Here is a 16,125-nt window from a genome sequence, read left to right as displayed (position 1 = left end):
TGAGGTGGTAGGTGGTGGAGATGCAGCAGTTGAGGGTGGACGGGCAGATGTCCTGTGAGGTGGTAGGTGGTGGAGGGGCGGCAGTGTGAGGGTGGACGGGCAGATGTCCTGTGAGGTGGTAGGTGGTGGAGGGGCTGCAGTGTGAGGGTGGACGGGCAGATGTCCTGTGAGGTGGTAGGTGGTGGAGGGGCTGCAGTGTGAGGGTGGACGGGCAGATGTCCTGTGAGGTGGTAGGTGGTGGAGATGCAGCAGTGTGAGGGTGGACGGGCAGATGTCCTGTGAGGTGGTAGGTGGTGGAGGGGCGGCAGTGTGAGGGTGGACGGGCAGATGTCCTGTGAGGTGGTAGGTGGTGGAGGGGCTGCAGTGTGAGGGTGGACGGGCAGATGTCCTGTGAGGTGGTAGGTGGTGGAGGGGCGGCAGTGTGAGGGTGGACGGGCAGATGTCCTGTGAGGTGGTAAGTGGTGGAGGGGCTGCAGTGTGAGGGTGGACGGGCAGATGTCCTGTGAGGTGGTAGGTGGTGGAGGGGCGGCAGTGTGAGGGTGGACGGGCAGATGTTCTGTGAGGTGGTAGGTGGTGGAGATGCTGCAGTGTGAGGGTGGACGGGCAGATGTCCTGTGAGGTGGTAGGTGGTGGAGGGGCTGCAGTGTGAGGGTGGATGGGCAGATGTCCTGTGAGGTGATAGGTGGTGGAGGGGCGGCAGTGTGAGGGTGGACGGGCAGATGTCCTGTGAGGTGGTAGGTGGTGGAGGGGCGGCAGTGTGAGGGTGGACGGGCAGATGTCCTGTGAGGTGGTAGGTGGTGGAGGGGCTGCAGTGTGAGGGTGGACAGGCAGATGTCCTGTGAGGTGGTAGGTGGTGGAGGGGCGGCAGTGTGAGGGTGGACGGGCAGATGTCCTGTGAGGTGGTAGGTGGTGGAGGGGCTGCAGTGTGAGGGTGGACAGGCAGATGTCCTGTGAGGTGGTAGGTGGTGGAGGGGCGGCAGTGTGAGGGTGGACGGGCAGATGTCCTGTGAGGTGGTAGGTGGTGGAGATGCAGCAGTGTGAGGGTGGACGGGCAGATGTCCTGTGAGGTGGTAGGTGGTGGAGGGGCTGCAGTGTGAGGGTGGATGGGCAGATGCCCTGTGAGGTGGTAGGTGGTGGAGGGGCGGCAGTGTGAGGGTGGACGGGCAGATGTCCTGTGAGGTGGTAGGTGGTGGAGGGGCTGCAGTGTGAGGGTGGACGGGCAGATCTCCTGTGAGGTGGTAGGTGGTGGAGGGGTGGCAGTGTGAGGGTGGACAGGCATGTTCACTGAGGAGGTAAAGTGGTGGAGGGGCGGCAGTGTGAGGGTGGACGGGCAGATGTCCTGTGAGGTGGTAGGTGGTGGAGGGGAGACAGTGTGAGGGTGGACGGGCAGATGTCCTGTGAGGTGGTAGGTGGTGGAGGGGAGGCAGTGTGAGGGTGGACGGGCAGATGTCCTGTGAGGTGGTAAGTGGTGGAGGGGCTGCAGTGTGAGGGTGGACGGGCAGATGTCCTGTGAGGTGGTAGGTGGTGGAGGGGCTGCAGTGTGAGGGTGGACGGGCAGATGTCCTGTGAGGTGGTAGGTGGTGGAGGGGCGGCAGTGTTAGGGTGGACAGGCAGATGTCCTGTGAGGTGGTAGGTGGTGGAGATGCAACAGTGTGAGGGTGGACGGGCAGATGTCCTGTGAGGTGGTAGGTGGTGGAGGGGTGGCAGTGTGAGGGTGGATGGGCATATGTCCTGTGAGGTGGTAGGTGGTGGAGGGGCGGCAGTGTGAGGGTGGACGGGCAGATGTCCTGTGAGGTGGTAGGTGGTGGAGATGCAGCAGTGTGAGGGTGGACGGGCAGATGTCCTGTGAGGTGGTAGGTGGTGGAGGGGCGGCAGTGTGAGGGTGGACGGGCAGATGTCCTGTGAGGTGGTAGGTGGTGGAGGGGCGGCAGTGTGAGGGTGGACGGGCAGATGTCCTGTGAGGTGGTAGGTGGTGGAGGGGCGGCAGTGTGAGGGTGGACGGGCAGATGTCCTGTGAGGTGGTAGGTGGTGGAGGGGCGGCAGTGTGAGGGTGGACGGGCAGATGTCCTGTGAGGTGGTAGGTGGTGGAGGGGCTGCAGTGTGAGGGTGGATGGGCAGATGTCCTGTGAGGTGGTAGGTGGTGGAGGGGCGGCAGTGTGAGGGTGGATGGGCAGATGTCCTGTGAGGTGGTAGGTGGTGGAGGGGCTGCAGTGTGAGGGTGGACGGGCAGATGTCCTGTGAGGTGGTAGGTGGTGGAGGGGTGGCAGTGTGAGGGTGGACGGGCAGATGTCCTGTGAGGTGGTAGGTGGTGGAGGGGCTGCAGTGTGAGGGTGGACGGGCAGATGTCCTGTGAGGTGGTAGGTGGTGGAGATGCAGCAGTGTGAGGGTGGACGGGCAGATGTCCTGTGAGGTGGTAGGTGGTGGAGGGGCGGCAGTGTGAGGGTGGACGGGCAGATTTCCTGTGAGGTGGTAGGTGGTGGAGGGGCGGCAGTGTGAGGGTGGACGGGCAGATGTCCTGTGAGGTGGTAGGTGGTGGAGGGGCGGCAGTGTGAGGGTGGACGGCAGATGTCCTGTGAGGTGGTAGGTGGTGGAGGGGCAGCAGTGTGAGGGTGGACGGGCAGATGTCCTGTGAGGTGGTAGGTGGTGGAGGGGCGGCAGTGTGAGGGTGGACGGGCAGATGTCCTGTGAGGTGGTAGGTGGTGGAGGGGCTGCAGTGTGAGGGTGGACGGGCAGATGTCCTGTGAGGTGGTAGGTGGTGGAGGGGCTGCAGTGTGAGGGTGGACGGGCAGATGTCCTGTGAGGTGGTAGGTGGTGGAGGGGCGGCAGTGTGAGGGTGGACGGGCAGATGTCCTGTGAGGTGGTAGGTGGTGGAGGGGCTGCAGTGTGAGGGTGGACGGGCAGATGTCCTGCGAGGTGGTAGGTGGTAGAGGGGCGGCAGTGTGAGGGTGGACGGGCAGATGTCCTGTGAGGTGGTAAGTGGTGGAGGGGTGGCAGTGTGTGGATGGACGGGCATATGTCCTGTGAGGTGGTAGGTGGTGGAGGGGTGGCAGTGTGAGGGTGGACGGGCATATGTCCTGTGAGGTGGTAGGTGGTGGAGGGGCGGCAGTGTGAGGGTGGACAGGCAGATGTCCTGTGAGGTGGTAGGTGGTGGAGATGCAGCAGTGTGAGGGTGGACGGGCAGATGTCCTGTGAGGTGGTAGGTGGTGGAGGGGCGGCAGTGTGAGGGTGGATGGGCAGATGTCCTGTGAGGTGGTAGGTGGTGGAGGGGCTGCAGTGTGAGGGTGGACGGGCAGATGTCCTGTGAGGTGGTAGGTGGTGGAGGGGCTGCAGTGTGAGGGTGGACGGGCAGATGTCCTGTGAGGTGGTAGGTGGTGGAGGGGCTGCAGTGTGAGGGTGGACGGGCAGATGTCCTGTGAGGTGGTAGGTGGTGGAGATGCAGCAGTGTGAGGGTGGACGGGCAGATGTCCTGTGAGGTGGTAGGTGGTGGAGGGGCTGTAGTGTGAGGGTGGACGGGCAGATGTCCTGTGAGGTGGTAGGTGGTGGAGATGCAGCAGTGTGAGGGTGGACGGGCAGATCTCCTGTGAGGTGGTAGGTGGTGGAGGGGCTGCAGTGTGAGGGTGGACGGGCAGATGTCCTGTGAGGTGGTAGGTGGTGGAGGGGCGGCAGTGTGAGGGTGGACGGGCAGATGTCCTGTGAGGTGGTAGGTGGTGGAGGGGCGGCAGTGTGAGGGTGGACGGGCAGATGTCCTGTGAGGTGGTAGGTGGTGGAGGGGCGGCAGTGTGAGGGTGGACGGGCAGATCTCCTGTGAGGTGGTAGGTGGTGGAGGGGCGGCAGTGTGAGGGTGGACGGGCAGATGTCCTGTGAGGTGGTAGGTGGTGGAGGGGCTGCAGTGTGAGGGTGGACGGGCAGATGTCCTGTGAGGTGGTAGGTGGTGGAGGGGCGGCAGTGTGAGGGTGGACGGGCAGATGTCCTGTGAGGTGGTAGGTGGTGGAGGGGCGGCAGTGTGAGGGTGGACGGGCAGATGTCCTGTGAGGTGGTAGGTGGTGGAGGGGTGGCAGTGTGAGGGTGGACGGGCAGATGTCCTGTGAGGTGGTAGGTGGTGGAGATGCAGCAGTGTGAGGGTGGACAGGCAGATGTCCTGTGAGGTGGTAGGTGGTGGAGGGGCGGCAGTGTGAGGGTGGATGGGCAGATGTCCTGTGAGGTGGTAGGTGGTGGAGGGGCTGCAGTGTGAGGGTGGATGGGCAGATGTCCTGCGAGGTGGTACGTGGTGGAGATGCAGCAGTGTGAGGGTGGACAGGCAGATGTCCCGTGAGGTGGTAGGTGGTGGAGGATAAGCAGTGTGAGGGTGGACATGTAGATGTCCTGTGAGGGTGAGGTGGTGGAGATGCCCCAGTGTGAGGGTCAACGGGTCAGTGTTTTCCGAGGGGTGAGGGGTGGAGGGGCGGCAGTGTGAGGGTGGACGGGCAGATGTCCTGTGAGGTGGTAGGTGGTGGAGGGGCGGCAGTGTGAGGGTGGACGGGCAGATGTCCTGTGAGGTGGTAGGTGGTGGAGGGGTGGCAGTGTGAGGGTGGACGGGCAGATGTCCTGTGAGGTGGTAGGTGGTGGAGATGCAGCAGTGTGAGGGTGGACGGGCAGATGTCCTGTGAGGTGGTAGGTGGTGGAGGGGCGGCAGTGTGAGGGTGGACGGGCAGATGTCCTGTGAGGTGGTAGGTGGTGGAGGGGTGGCAGTGTGAGGGTGGACGGGCAGATGTCCTGTGAGGTGGTAGGTGGTGGAGATGCAGCAGTGTGAGGGTGGACGGGCAGATGTCCTGTGAGGTGGTAGGTGGTGGAGGGGCGGCAGTGTGAGGGTGGATGGGCAGATGTCCTGCGAGGTGGTAGGTGGTGGAGGGGCGGCAGTGTGAGGGTGGACGGGCAGATGTCCTGTGAGGTGGTAATTGGTGGAGGGGCTGCAGTGTGAGGGTGGATGGGCAGATGTCCTGCGAGGTGGTAGGTGGTGGAGGGGCGGCAGTGTGAGGGTGGACGGGCAGATGTCCTGTGAGGTGGTAGGTGGTGGAGGGGCGGCAGTGTGAGGGTGGATGGGCAGATGTCCTGCGAGGTGGTAGGTGGTGGAAGGGCTGCAGTGTGAGGGTGGACGGGCAGATGTCCTGCGAGGTGGTACGTGGTGGAGATGCGGCAGTGTGAGGGTGGACGGGCAGATGTCCCGTGAGGTGGTAGGTGGTGGAGGATAAGCAGTGTGAGGGTGGACATGTAGATGTCCTGTGAGGGTGAGGTGGTGGAGATGCCCCAGTGTGAGGGTCAACGGGTCAGTGTTTTCCGAGGGGTGAGGGGTGGAGGGGCGGCAGTGTGAGGGTGGATGGGCAGATGTGGCCTACATCTTCCCCAAGCAGGGTTCTGGCAGACTTCCCTGTGCTCCTTGCTCCCTCCAGTGGATGCCTCCGCTCTCTTCTGGAGTGTGTGCTGGTGTCCTGGGGTGGATGTGGTCTTGCCCTCCCTGCTTTGGGCTCTGTCTGCTGGTGTGAGCCTGGAGCCCTCGGGGCCGTGGGCCAGTGTTGCTGAGCAGACCCTGTGTTGCCGTTCTCTTCCGCTCGCAGCCTTCCTTGCAGTCTCTGGGGCTTCCTGTACTGCTGTCTTGTGTCTGGGTCCTGGAGCAGTCGAGGCACCTGTGTGTGGTCACCTGCGTCCTCTTGGGGGTGTCTTGTCACAGCCCTGAGTGTGACACGCCCTGCACCTCCTCTGCACCTTGTCTTGGCAGTTTCCCAGAGAGGCGTGTGGGCCTGTGGGTTTAATTATACTTCTTCTGTCCATGAAGGAAAGTGGTTTTACCTCCTTGCCAGGATAATTTGGGTGTTTGAAATCTCTACTTACACAACATTGCCTGTTAACGAGAAAAGAGGCATAGGTGTTTATTATTATTATTCTCATCTCATTTTGTAGTTTCCAGGCAAGGGTGAAGTGTTTGCTGCCTGTACCCTTAAATTTATGTAGTGCTTGGTGAATGGTCCACCCCTGTTTGCTCTTGATATTTGTCTCATTCTGTTTTTTTTTTTTTCAATTTGTTTTATTAGTTATAAGATGGATCTTTATTTGTTTATTTATATGCCTCACACATGCTAGGCAAGCCCTCTACCACTGAGGCCCCCTAGCCCTTGCTCTGGTTTTTTAATGACTCACCTTATAGAATCACTGCAGTAGTCTCACAGTCTCTGAGCAGGGCCAGCCAGGCTTTGCAGATTGGGAAACGGAAGCCCAGCTTTGAAGGGTTGGGCAGCTTCCCCGTGTTACACAGCGAGTGACCAGGTAGTGACCACGCGGCCAAGCTCAAATCCCCAGGGTCTTGGTGGCCTCAGGCTTCATCATCTGAACGCTGGAGTGCTTGTCGTGCTTGGCTGCAGGGAAGCCCCTGGTGCCCGACTGCGGATCTGGCTGTGTTGAGTGCAGCATGGCACTGCTGCCCAGTCCTCGTCTCCTAGCAGCCACAGCTCAGCGGTCAAGGGAGGGCACAGTGCTGGTGCTGTCACTATGGGCCATGCTGCCTTTCTGCCCTGACCTGTCTGATGGATCAGGCAAGGACATGTCCGAGGAGCTGCCCAAGGCTGTGTGTGTTCTGTCCCCCACTGTCCTCTGGGAGGACAGTGATGCTGGTTCTTTCACGGCCCACGTTTCATTGCTCTGCTATTGCTTATGTTTTTCAGTACTGGGGATTGAGCACTGGTGCTCCACCATTGAGCCAGGCCCCCAGCCCTTTTTATTTTTTATTCTGGGACACAGTGTCCAGCTGCTTTTGCTTTTTAAAGACATGTGCTTCGAGGAACTGAAGTGTTAAAAACTTTGGGTTGTCAAACTACCCATCCTTTGTGCCTGGCCTGTGCTGGTCCCTTTAGGAAGTTTGTTGAGTGATTCAGCAGACCCTGCCCTGTTGGAAGGCCCTCTTGAGTCTGTGCCCACCCAGCCCGGCCCGCAGAGGGCTCTTTCTGAGGCCGCGCTGTGCTCAGGCTCCCGTCCCGGGCTCCAGCGGCTGCTGTTTCTTCCAGTGCCCTCCTTCTTGTGTGCCAGCCCTTTTGTTCATGCAGAGAAGCCGCAGAGTGACTTTGCTACCCAGACCTGGAATTGACAGGTGTGCAGATTTATGCAGAGCAGGTGTCTGTAGGGGGCTAGGTTTCCTGGGAACAGTGTTGTCTTCCTGATTATTCCAGTCCTTTATTTCGCTCAGTAAAGTTTGGTAATTTTCTTTAGAACTTTTAGAAATTTTTTCAGATTTATTTCTAGATTTTTTTTTTTTAATCTTTCATTGTTCTTGTGAAACAGTTTTTTGGAGGTACTGGGGATTGAACCTAGGGTGCTTTACTGCTGAGCCACATCCCCAGTCCTTTTTATTTTTTATTTTGAGATAGGGTCTTGCTGTGGTGATGAGGGTGGTGTCAAACTTGCCATCCTCCCCCACTCAGCCTCCAGAATTGCTGGGGTGTTTATGGCTGATTATACCTGGCATCCAGCAAAGATACGTTTTGTGTTCTTGCTTTTTTAACTGGCAACATTGTAACAGAGAATATATGTATCAATACTTTTTCCTGGAAAACCACAGTCCTTGCCTCAGAGTTCAACTTTGAAGTGTACTTGCTGGGTGGTCCCCCCATGTCTCTGTCCCTGCGGCCACTGCTGGACCTTTGCAAGGCCTCAGCATTTCAGAGTAGAACCCTGTAGCACGAGGTCTGTGGTGGTGCTGATTTCCCAAGCATTGTGTTGGTAAGTCTCACTGTGAAAGGAAATATTTACTTCGGAGGTGTTGTGTTTTGGTTGTTTCTTTTAGGTTTTCTAAGCAGGTAAGTAGTTATCTAGTTTGTGAATAATTCCAACTTGATCTTTTATCCCTGGCTATACATTTTAATCTTTTAAAAATTTTCGGATTAACATCATTGAGCTATAACTCAACGTACAATAAAATGCATCCCTTTTGAGAGTGCCTTTTGAGTTTTAGCCTGTGCACGCCCTACCTTTGTCTAGGTAGAGAGTATTTCTGTTATCCCAAAGTGTGCCTGGGTCCTCTGAGGCCAGCTTCTCCCCTGGCCTGGACCCCACCTGTGGGCTTGCTCTCTGTAGACCACTTGACCTTTATACTTCCTGGAAGCTTCCTGGAAGGAATGTCCCCGAGGGTTATCAGTCTGCCTCAGCAGTCCGCTCCTGCCTCTGCTTGAGAAACTGTTGGTTTGTTCTGCTGCCCACTGGTGGATGTTGGTTAGTCAGGCTGGACATCACCTTGAGTGATGCCTTGGACCTTCATGGGCCATCTTTGGGTGCATGTGTGTTCTCGTTCTCTTGGCTGACCAGGTCAAGCGCCCCCACCTTTTTGCAGACACCGCTCTGCGCTGTCGCCAGCGGCACGATCCTGCTGCTCTGCCTGCTGTCCGGCTCTTGGTATTGTCTTTCTGATCAGGCCTGTGCGGGTTGTCTCCTTTGGGTTCTGGGGATTGAATTCGGGGCCTCACACGTGCTAGGCCAGTGCTCTGTCAGTGCTGGCTGTTGTTCTTCATCTATTAAGATTCATGAAGATCTAGGTGTGGGCCAGGCACGGCAGTGCTCGCCTGTCATCCCATCGACTTGGGAAGGAGAGGCAGGAGGATTGCAAGTTCAAAGCCAGCATCAACAACCTCATGAGACTCTGTCTCAAGATAAAAAGGGCTGGGTTGTGGCTCAGAACACCCCAGTTTCCACTCCAGTACTGTAAGGGGGTGGGGAGCAGGAACGCACGTTGTCCCGAGGTGCCTGCCGTTCCGGAGATGGCCTAGGTGAACACACGTCTCTGCTGCCCTGCTTATGCTTGGTCATGTGGGTTGTTAATTAACCTTGAACCATCCTTTTGTTCTCCATCCTGCTTTGGTGTCATAATGACATTTAATTTTATAGCAAACGTCTGATGTCTCTTTCTCTAGAGTGGATGATGAACTTGTTGTTGGACATGGTGCGAGATAAGACGTCCCCAGCTGCCCTTGTACATCTGGCTTTTAAATTTCTCTACATCATCACCAAGGTAATATTTGCATAAACTAAGAGTTGACAGAATTTTTCTTAACATACTGGTCAAAAGTTTCTCTCCAGAGTGTCCTGCTGAGGACTGTGGTCTCTGCAGGTCTCTACCTGGGAGCTCAGGTCTCAGTGACCTGGGGCATCCTTTGTCCCAAACAAAAACTTTCTTATGAGGAAAAAGCAGAAAAACTTGGTGGAAATGGAAGTGCTGCTTGTACTTTAATGCAGGGATGAACGTGTTGGGAATCTGGCCTGCAGACCCAGGTCCTCCTTCCTGGAAGGCTCCCATGGTGCCCACCTGGTGGCCCACACAAGGGGAGTGAACCTGGAGCTGGCTCTGCATGGGGCCTAGGGTGGCTGAGGCCACACATTGCAGTATTCCTGCAGAGGTCCTCGCTGGCAAGAGAAACTGTGGATGTTTATGGAAGCGTTAGTGAGTCTGGGGATCTTTGATGCTTGTGGGGATCTGCTCCTCAGGACTGTTGGGACACTCATGTGAACAAGGTAGAAGTGGCTCTTTTGTATGGTGTGTATTTCTGACGAGCTACAGAGCTTTGTTGGCTGATTTGGGTCAGAACACATTTAATGAGTGGGCTGAACTGGGAGGCAGAGCGCTCCTGAACTGTTCCTTTGATTTTGCTAAGTGGTGTCACTGGGATGTGACAATTCCCCTAGATCACTGGGGGCACTGGATGCACAGTAGGGGGGCTAGAAGCCTGCAGGCAGCCCTGTGCCTCAGGAGGGCCAGTGGCAAGGCTGGCCCTTTCTGGCCTCTGGGAACCTGGACTCCAGCGGGGCTGTGTGCAGCTGCAGAGCTGGGGGAGGCGTGAGCCTGTGCAGGCCCCACTGTCCCCCAGGCACCCTTGAGCACCGGGCCAGGGAGCCCTGCTGGAGTGAGTTCGATGAGAGGAGGAAGACCACGCTGTCACTGTGTATGTGATTCGGTGTCTTTTTATTTGGTAGGTTCGAGGCTACAAGGTATTTCTTCGTTTATTTCCTCACGAAGTAGCTGACGTGCAGCCTGTGCTGGACATGTTCTCGGGTCAGAACCCTACGGACCACGAGGTGCGCACTGCCCCCGCCCGCTGCTCTCCGTGGGGCAGCCCCTCCCGCCTCCCTCACTCTGCCTGGTTTCCTATCGTCCTCTCTTCTTTTGACGTTCCCTTTAGTTTCTACTTGTGGTGCTTGTGTCCTTTACAAAGAAAAGATACACTTTTAGCCTGAGTGTGACTGTGCTGGGTCCCCGAGGCCCCAGGGACTGACTGCTGGGGAGGACTGGGGACCAGGACTCAGTGGAGTCATTCCTGGGGGTGGTGGTTGCAGCCAAGCACACCAAGCCAGTCCGCAACGGGAGGGTGCGGGGCAAAGCCAGGTTGCTGCTGCCTGGAGGGCTCAGGGCATGGGCCACCCCCAGCAGCACGTCGTGGCCACACAGGTGGGGCCTGGTCCCGGCCGAGCGCATGGGTGTTTGCTGGGGCTAGTCGTGTAGGCACTGGTCTGGCTGGTGCCAGTTGCAGAGCTGGAGCAAGGCGGGTGCCTGGGCAGGCCCCTCCTGAGGCCCAGGGCTGCCTGTGGGCTCCTGGCCTACACTGTGCGTTCAGCAAGGTGACTGTGCCTCCTGGAGACTTGCTGCTGTCTTCTCCTCAGGGCCTCTCTCCTTGCTGCGGCTGGTACCTGTGGAAGGCCTGCACAGCTAGTGCGGACTCTTGTTTTTTATTACTGAAATATAAGCCTTCCTTTCCTTTGTTTTGTGCTTTGCTGAGTGTTGGGGTGGAACCCAGAGCCCATGGTCACTGAGCCAGGGCTCCACCAGGGAGCTGCACCCTGGCTCCCGGCATCCCTTTGTGGTGCCAGTCGAGAGCCTTCTCTCTACTTTTAAGTCTTTTCATCTGTCTCTCCTTTTCTCAAAAGGCCCATGTGCACCAGGTACAGTGGCACACACCTCTAATCCCATCAGCAGCTCAAGAGGCTGAGGCAGGCGGATTGTGAGTTCAAAGCCAGCCTCAGCAACTTAGTGAAGCCCTAAGCATCTCAGCAAGACCCTGTCTCCCAGTAAAATACAAAAAAGGCCTGGGGATGTGGCTCAGTGGTTGAGTGCTCTGGGTTCAATGCCTGATACCAAAATAAAGGCCCAATTACATTTTGGATAGGATTCTTCTGTGTTCATTCTGTCTCCTGTCTGTGCGTGTGGTGGGGACATGGGAGGATGTGGGGTGAGGATGTGTGTGCCCCAGGCTCTGGTCGGTGGTGTGGAGGCCTGGGCCAGCTTTGGAGGAGCGCAGGCCCGCTGTCTCTGACAGGGCCCTCCGTGGCTTGACTTCCTAGACCTGGGAAACGCGCTACATGCTGCTCCTGTGGCTCTCCATGACCTGCCTCATCCCTTTTGATTTTTCACGTTTTGATGGGAACCTCCTCGCCCAACCTGAGGAGACACGAGTGTCCACGATGGACCGCATCCTGCGCATAGCTCAGGTGAGTGTGCCTGTGCCCTTGACCTGCCTTGAGGTCGTGTGCATTCAGCGGACTTTGGGTACTTTTGTGCTTTCTTGAACTCTGTTTTCCAGTGAGGTAAGATCCGCTCACCCTGTTTTGAATTTGGGATGATGGGGTAGAGCCCAGGGTGACAGGGCAGCAGGTGTCTTTCCTCACTGGCGGTGCGGAGACCGGGGCTAGGCCCAGCCGTGATGCAGCAGCAGTATTAGGTTCCACCTCATGTTGGGTTTTCAGCACCGTACAAGTAACCACGTTCAGTTATCTTCTAGGGAAACCTAGAAAATGAAGAGAAGCAAGAATGTTAAGTTGACGTCTGTCAAACTCTTGCAGGCCTACCTGGCTGTCAGTGACAAGGCCCGAGACGCGGCTGCTGTCCTTGTGTCGAGGTGAGTCCTGGAGATTGCTGGCTGTGTTTGTGGGTGGGCGGTTTGCGTGATGTTGATTGCACGTGTCTGTCAGTCCATGCAGAAGGACATCTGCACCCGTCATGGTCACGCGAGGCTGGCCTGGGCTTGCAGAGTCACCCGAGAGGTCTTGCCCAGGAGGCAGCCCAGAGTGTACAGGGAGTCCCCAGGCATGGCTGCCTCCTCTGGGTCCTTTGAGGGTCCCTTCAGGAGCAGCTCATGCCAGGGTCAGAGATCTGCGTGCACAGGTGTGTGGCTTGTGGTGGAAGTCCCCAGATGTCCTGAGAGACAGTCTCTAGTCAGCTGGGCTGGCCACCGGGACGGGACCCAGTGTGAGGGCGAGGGAAGCTGGCGTGTGGCATTGAGGATTCAGTGTCTCCTCTGAAGGGATCTGAACGTGTGGTCGTTACACAGGTTGAACAGTTGGGGTTTTTCTCCTGGTCGGTGTTGTGAATCCTGGTGGTGGATTCTGCAGGGCAACGGCTGGCACCTCTGCCTTGTGGGTCCTCCACATGGTGGCAGACGCCGGCTTTGGCGAGTGTCGGGGGCCATGAGATGTCTGACTGCTGTGCTCGGGAGTGGACCTGAGGAGGGGAGGACGAGCCTCGGCAGGGCGCCCAGCTGTCGCGAGGGCTGAAGAGAGGGCAGGGTTCTTCCTGTTTACACGAGTGAGCGCTGTGGCCTGCTGCCCTGGAGCCGTGTGTCCACCCACACGTGGTCACTGCTCAGGTCCTGCTTCCACTGTGTCCCCAGGACCAGCACTTGCTCTGAACACTGCCTACAGCCACCACCCTAAGCCGCATCCTGGGATGAGTTCTGACAGTGGAGTGAGAGTTGAGGGGTCTGAGATGGAAGTCCTGCGAAGGTTAAGGTTGAAAGCCAGGACGAGCCAAGAGCCCTCTGTTTGCCATGGGTGGGATCCTGCTGATGTTGCTGGCCTCCTTAGTGAAGGGTGGTATCTGTTGTGTGATTCTTATGTTTCCTCTTATGGTAGATCCATGCTGAGCTGGGCCAGGGAAGGGCAAATCCTGAATTTGGCTCACTCCTGGGTTCCTGCGGGAGCAGCCAGCCAAGCCCGGGCGCCTGGAGTGGGGCTGCAGTGCCACCTGGTGCCCAGCAGCTAGTGCGCTGTGCTGGAGCCGGTGCCTGTGGATCAGGACCCTCCAGGGTGGGCCCCAGGGTTGGTTGGGCAGGGGCAGCACTGCCAGAGGCCTGTGGCTGCCTCTGGGCGGGGAGAGTGGCCCTGTTGAGGCTAAGATCGCTCCCCGCTGTGCCTGCTTCCTGTTGGCTGATGCTGCCACCCCTGTGCAGCGGTGGTTCGGCAGGAGTGTGACTTCACGGAAACCCTGTAGCAGGGAAAACACACCTTTTTTCTTGATGGCCTCAATCTGGAGAATTAGATATTTAACTAAAAGCAAAGGTATGTTGGGCACGCTGGCTCATGGAGGCAGGAGGGTCACTTGAGGCCAGTTCAAGGCCAACCTGGGCAACGTGGCGAGACCTGTCCCCCTCCCCCCGAATAAAACCAAGGTGTGCTCCGTAGAAACGGTGGAAATTCTGGAATGTTGGGAAACACCTCGTGTGCAACTCTGTCTCGTGGTGGGGTCTGTCTTTGTCACTGAACCCCCAGGGTGGCACTCACAGTGTGCCCTCCTGCCTTTCCCTGGGTTCCACGTAAGTGCTGAGGGGGCTCTGGACTCCAGCCACTGGCCCGCCAGCCGCCTCAGCTCCCCCTCATGGCGGTGTCAAGGCTGACTTGGTGTTCGCTGCCTGGCAGGGCCTGGGCAGCGCCGCTCCACACGGGGTCTGTCGTGTCTTGTGGGCGTGTGGCTGCTGTTCATCTGTGAGCCTGGCGGGTGCCCTGCATCCTCATCCTGACTCTGGGCCTTTCCTTTAGTTATTTTGACTCTGAAGCCCAGCAGTCTCCGCCTGGGAGAGGTTTGTTCTCCCCTTGTAGGTCGAGCTGGGTTTCCGAGCTGCAGCCTGTGTGACAGGTCCTGGAGGCTGCCTGGGTGTTTCAGCACCAGTCTGAATGTTGCACTTTCCCGTTAATTCGTGTTGCTCTGTAACACGTGTGCACACGTGTGTTCTCACGTTGAGCAGGGCTTGCCATCTGTAGGTGTTATGCTTTGCTAAGGCGGAGTCAGTGCACCCGCAGCATTGGGCTGGCGGTGCTGTTGGATCCTGAGTGACCAGGTCCCATGAGATGGCATTTCTTGAGACTGGAGCCCAACCGGGTCCCCCAGCCACTCTGAGAGAGGCCTGGCCCTGTGGCCAGGGTTCTTTTGGCCATTGGTAGAGCTCACAGGGCCCGTGCAGGTGATAGTGGAGATCACTGTTGAGACAGCCGTGGCCTGCGGTGTTGTGTTCTTTGAAAGAGCAGGGAGCTTAGGGCTCAGACTCTTCCGGAGAGTGGACAGCCCTGCTGGTGTGAGGCTTCACCTGTGCGAGAGAGACTTTTTAACTTTTCATTTGTATTTTGGGCTTTCTGATGTGAACATGTGCTTCTGTGCTTTTTACAAACAAGAAAAACAGAGATAGTGACTTGCTTCAATCTGTCCAGCAGCCTTAGGTTTCTACCTGTAGATTCGTGTGATCTCACTTGAGAAGGGACTAAAGTTAGACTCAGGTGTGGAGAGGGACCAGACCAAGCTGGGTCTTGTGGGTCTTCCAGGGGGGAACCAGAGCAGGCTCCAGGCTGGGGCTGTGTGTGGTCCAGCCTCCACCACTGAGTGGCTCTGGGCCTCGTCCTGCACTTATTCTGTGCCCTGGGTGTGGCATCTGCTCAGAATGCCTGTATCTTCATCCTTTGGGGCTGAGGTCAGAGGGCAGACTGAGGATGCAGCCGGTACTTCCTGGTGACAGCAGAACCAGTGCCCAGGAAAAGAATGCATGGGTCTCAGGCCTTGCCCTAGAGCGAGGGTGTCAGGGGTCTCAGGGCCTCTTTCTGGATCCACCACATAGAATTCCCTGGACGAGGCCCAGGAGTCTTTTTATTTATTTTTTTGGCACCAGGGATTGAACTCAGGGGCACTTAACCACTGAACCACATCCCCAGCTCTTTTTTATTTTGTATCTAGAGGCAGGGTCTCACTACGTTGCTTAGGGCCTCACTAAGTTGCTGAGGCTGGCTTTGAACTCGCCATCCCCCTGCCTCAGCCTCCCAAGCCCCAGGCTTGCTGACCAGTGGGGGTCTCCAGGAGTGCCCCGTGAACCGCGGACACCAGGACAGCAGTGGAACCTGGGTTTTCTTCCTGACTTGTGAGAGGTCCGCCCTCCCAGGCTCCGTCATGGCGTGAGTGGTTGGTGCTGCTGCCTTCCCTCACATGCACACAGCAGCCTCACCGGGCACCCTCCAGGGCACACCCCTCACTGGCAACCTGGCACGACTGTCAGGACCAGGAGGTCCCACAGGAATCGGACCCAGACGTTTGCACAGAGGGTGCCAAGCACCCAGGCACGTCCTGTGGGAAGGGCTGCCCAGAGGGGGTGGGGTCCTGCCGTTGGTGGGAAGTTCAGGGTGCCAGCCGTCCCCTTGGCAGTGGGTTCTGTGAGGGGCACGACCTCTGAGGGTCCAGTGCTGAGCCGTGTTGTGTATGCTTGGTCTGAGCATCCTGGTTGATGGAGGTACCCCGACAGGGTCTGTCACCAAGAAAGCCTGCAGCCAACTCTGACAGGGACTAGCTGGACAGCTGGACGATGGATGGGAGGCAGGGACAGGCAGCATCGAGGCCGTCTTGCCATGGCCTGGCGGCTCCAGCTCACTCCTCGCTGAGCCACGGCGCGGGGCTCCACACGGCCCCATGTCTTGGGAGGTGGCCCTACGCTGGAGAAGGGCTCAGACCACCTCTGGCTCCTCAAGCCCCGCCCCGTCCACCTGGGGTCTGGGATACCAGGGCCGGCCCCTCCCCTTTGCTTCCCATTCCCCTGCCCACCACTCTTGCTGCTGGCACAGCAGAGCTACCTAGGCACTCGGCGCCCCCTCTCAGGTTTCCTGGTGGTCGCTCTGTGCCCTCTTTCTGGGGAGGTGGCCCCTCCTCCCCTGGCCTTGCTGGTCCTTCCTGACGTCCCCTGTTGGTGTTTTCTGTCTCTTTGGAAGGGCAGGACTTGGTGCTGTGGTAGGACCAGTCTTGAGCCAGAGTCGGAGAGCTGGACACTGGCCTGAGAGCTGTGGAGGAGAAAGGGTTCTGGGGCGCCGGGTTCCTGG

General features: G+C 58.0%; 1 protein-coding gene across 3 annotated transcripts in view; it reads left to right on the top strand.

Annotated features, from left to right (window-relative positions):
* The window catches only part of Tbcd (tubulin folding cofactor D), a 121,640-nt gene that overhangs the window by 10,350 nt on the left and 95,165 nt on the right, over positions 1 to 16,125 (top strand). For all 3 annotated transcript variants that reach the window (XR_013435765.1, XR_013435764.1, XM_078041331.1), the window contains exons 3-6: positions 8,928 to 9,025; positions 9,985 to 10,086; positions 11,347 to 11,493; positions 11,845 to 11,900. Coding sequence is in view for 1 of the 3 variants with exons in the window: in XM_078041331.1 (XP_077897457.1) it covers positions 8,928 to 9,025; positions 9,985 to 10,086; positions 11,347 to 11,493; positions 11,845 to 11,900 (403 nt within the window). In the remaining 2 variants the exon portion in view is untranslated. The remainder of the gene's footprint in view (positions 1 to 8,927; positions 9,026 to 9,984; positions 10,087 to 11,346; positions 11,494 to 11,844; positions 11,901 to 16,125) is intronic.

Source organism: Ictidomys tridecemlineatus, chromosome 3 (assembly GCF_052094955.1).
Source record: "Ictidomys tridecemlineatus isolate mIctTri1 chromosome 3, mIctTri1.hap1, whole genome shotgun sequence".
In the NCBI taxonomy this organism is placed as follows: domain Eukaryota; kingdom Metazoa; phylum Chordata; class Mammalia; order Rodentia; family Sciuridae; genus Ictidomys; species Ictidomys tridecemlineatus.
Note: the sequence above shows the minus strand (reverse complement) of the source record. Positions and strands in the feature narration are given on the sequence as shown.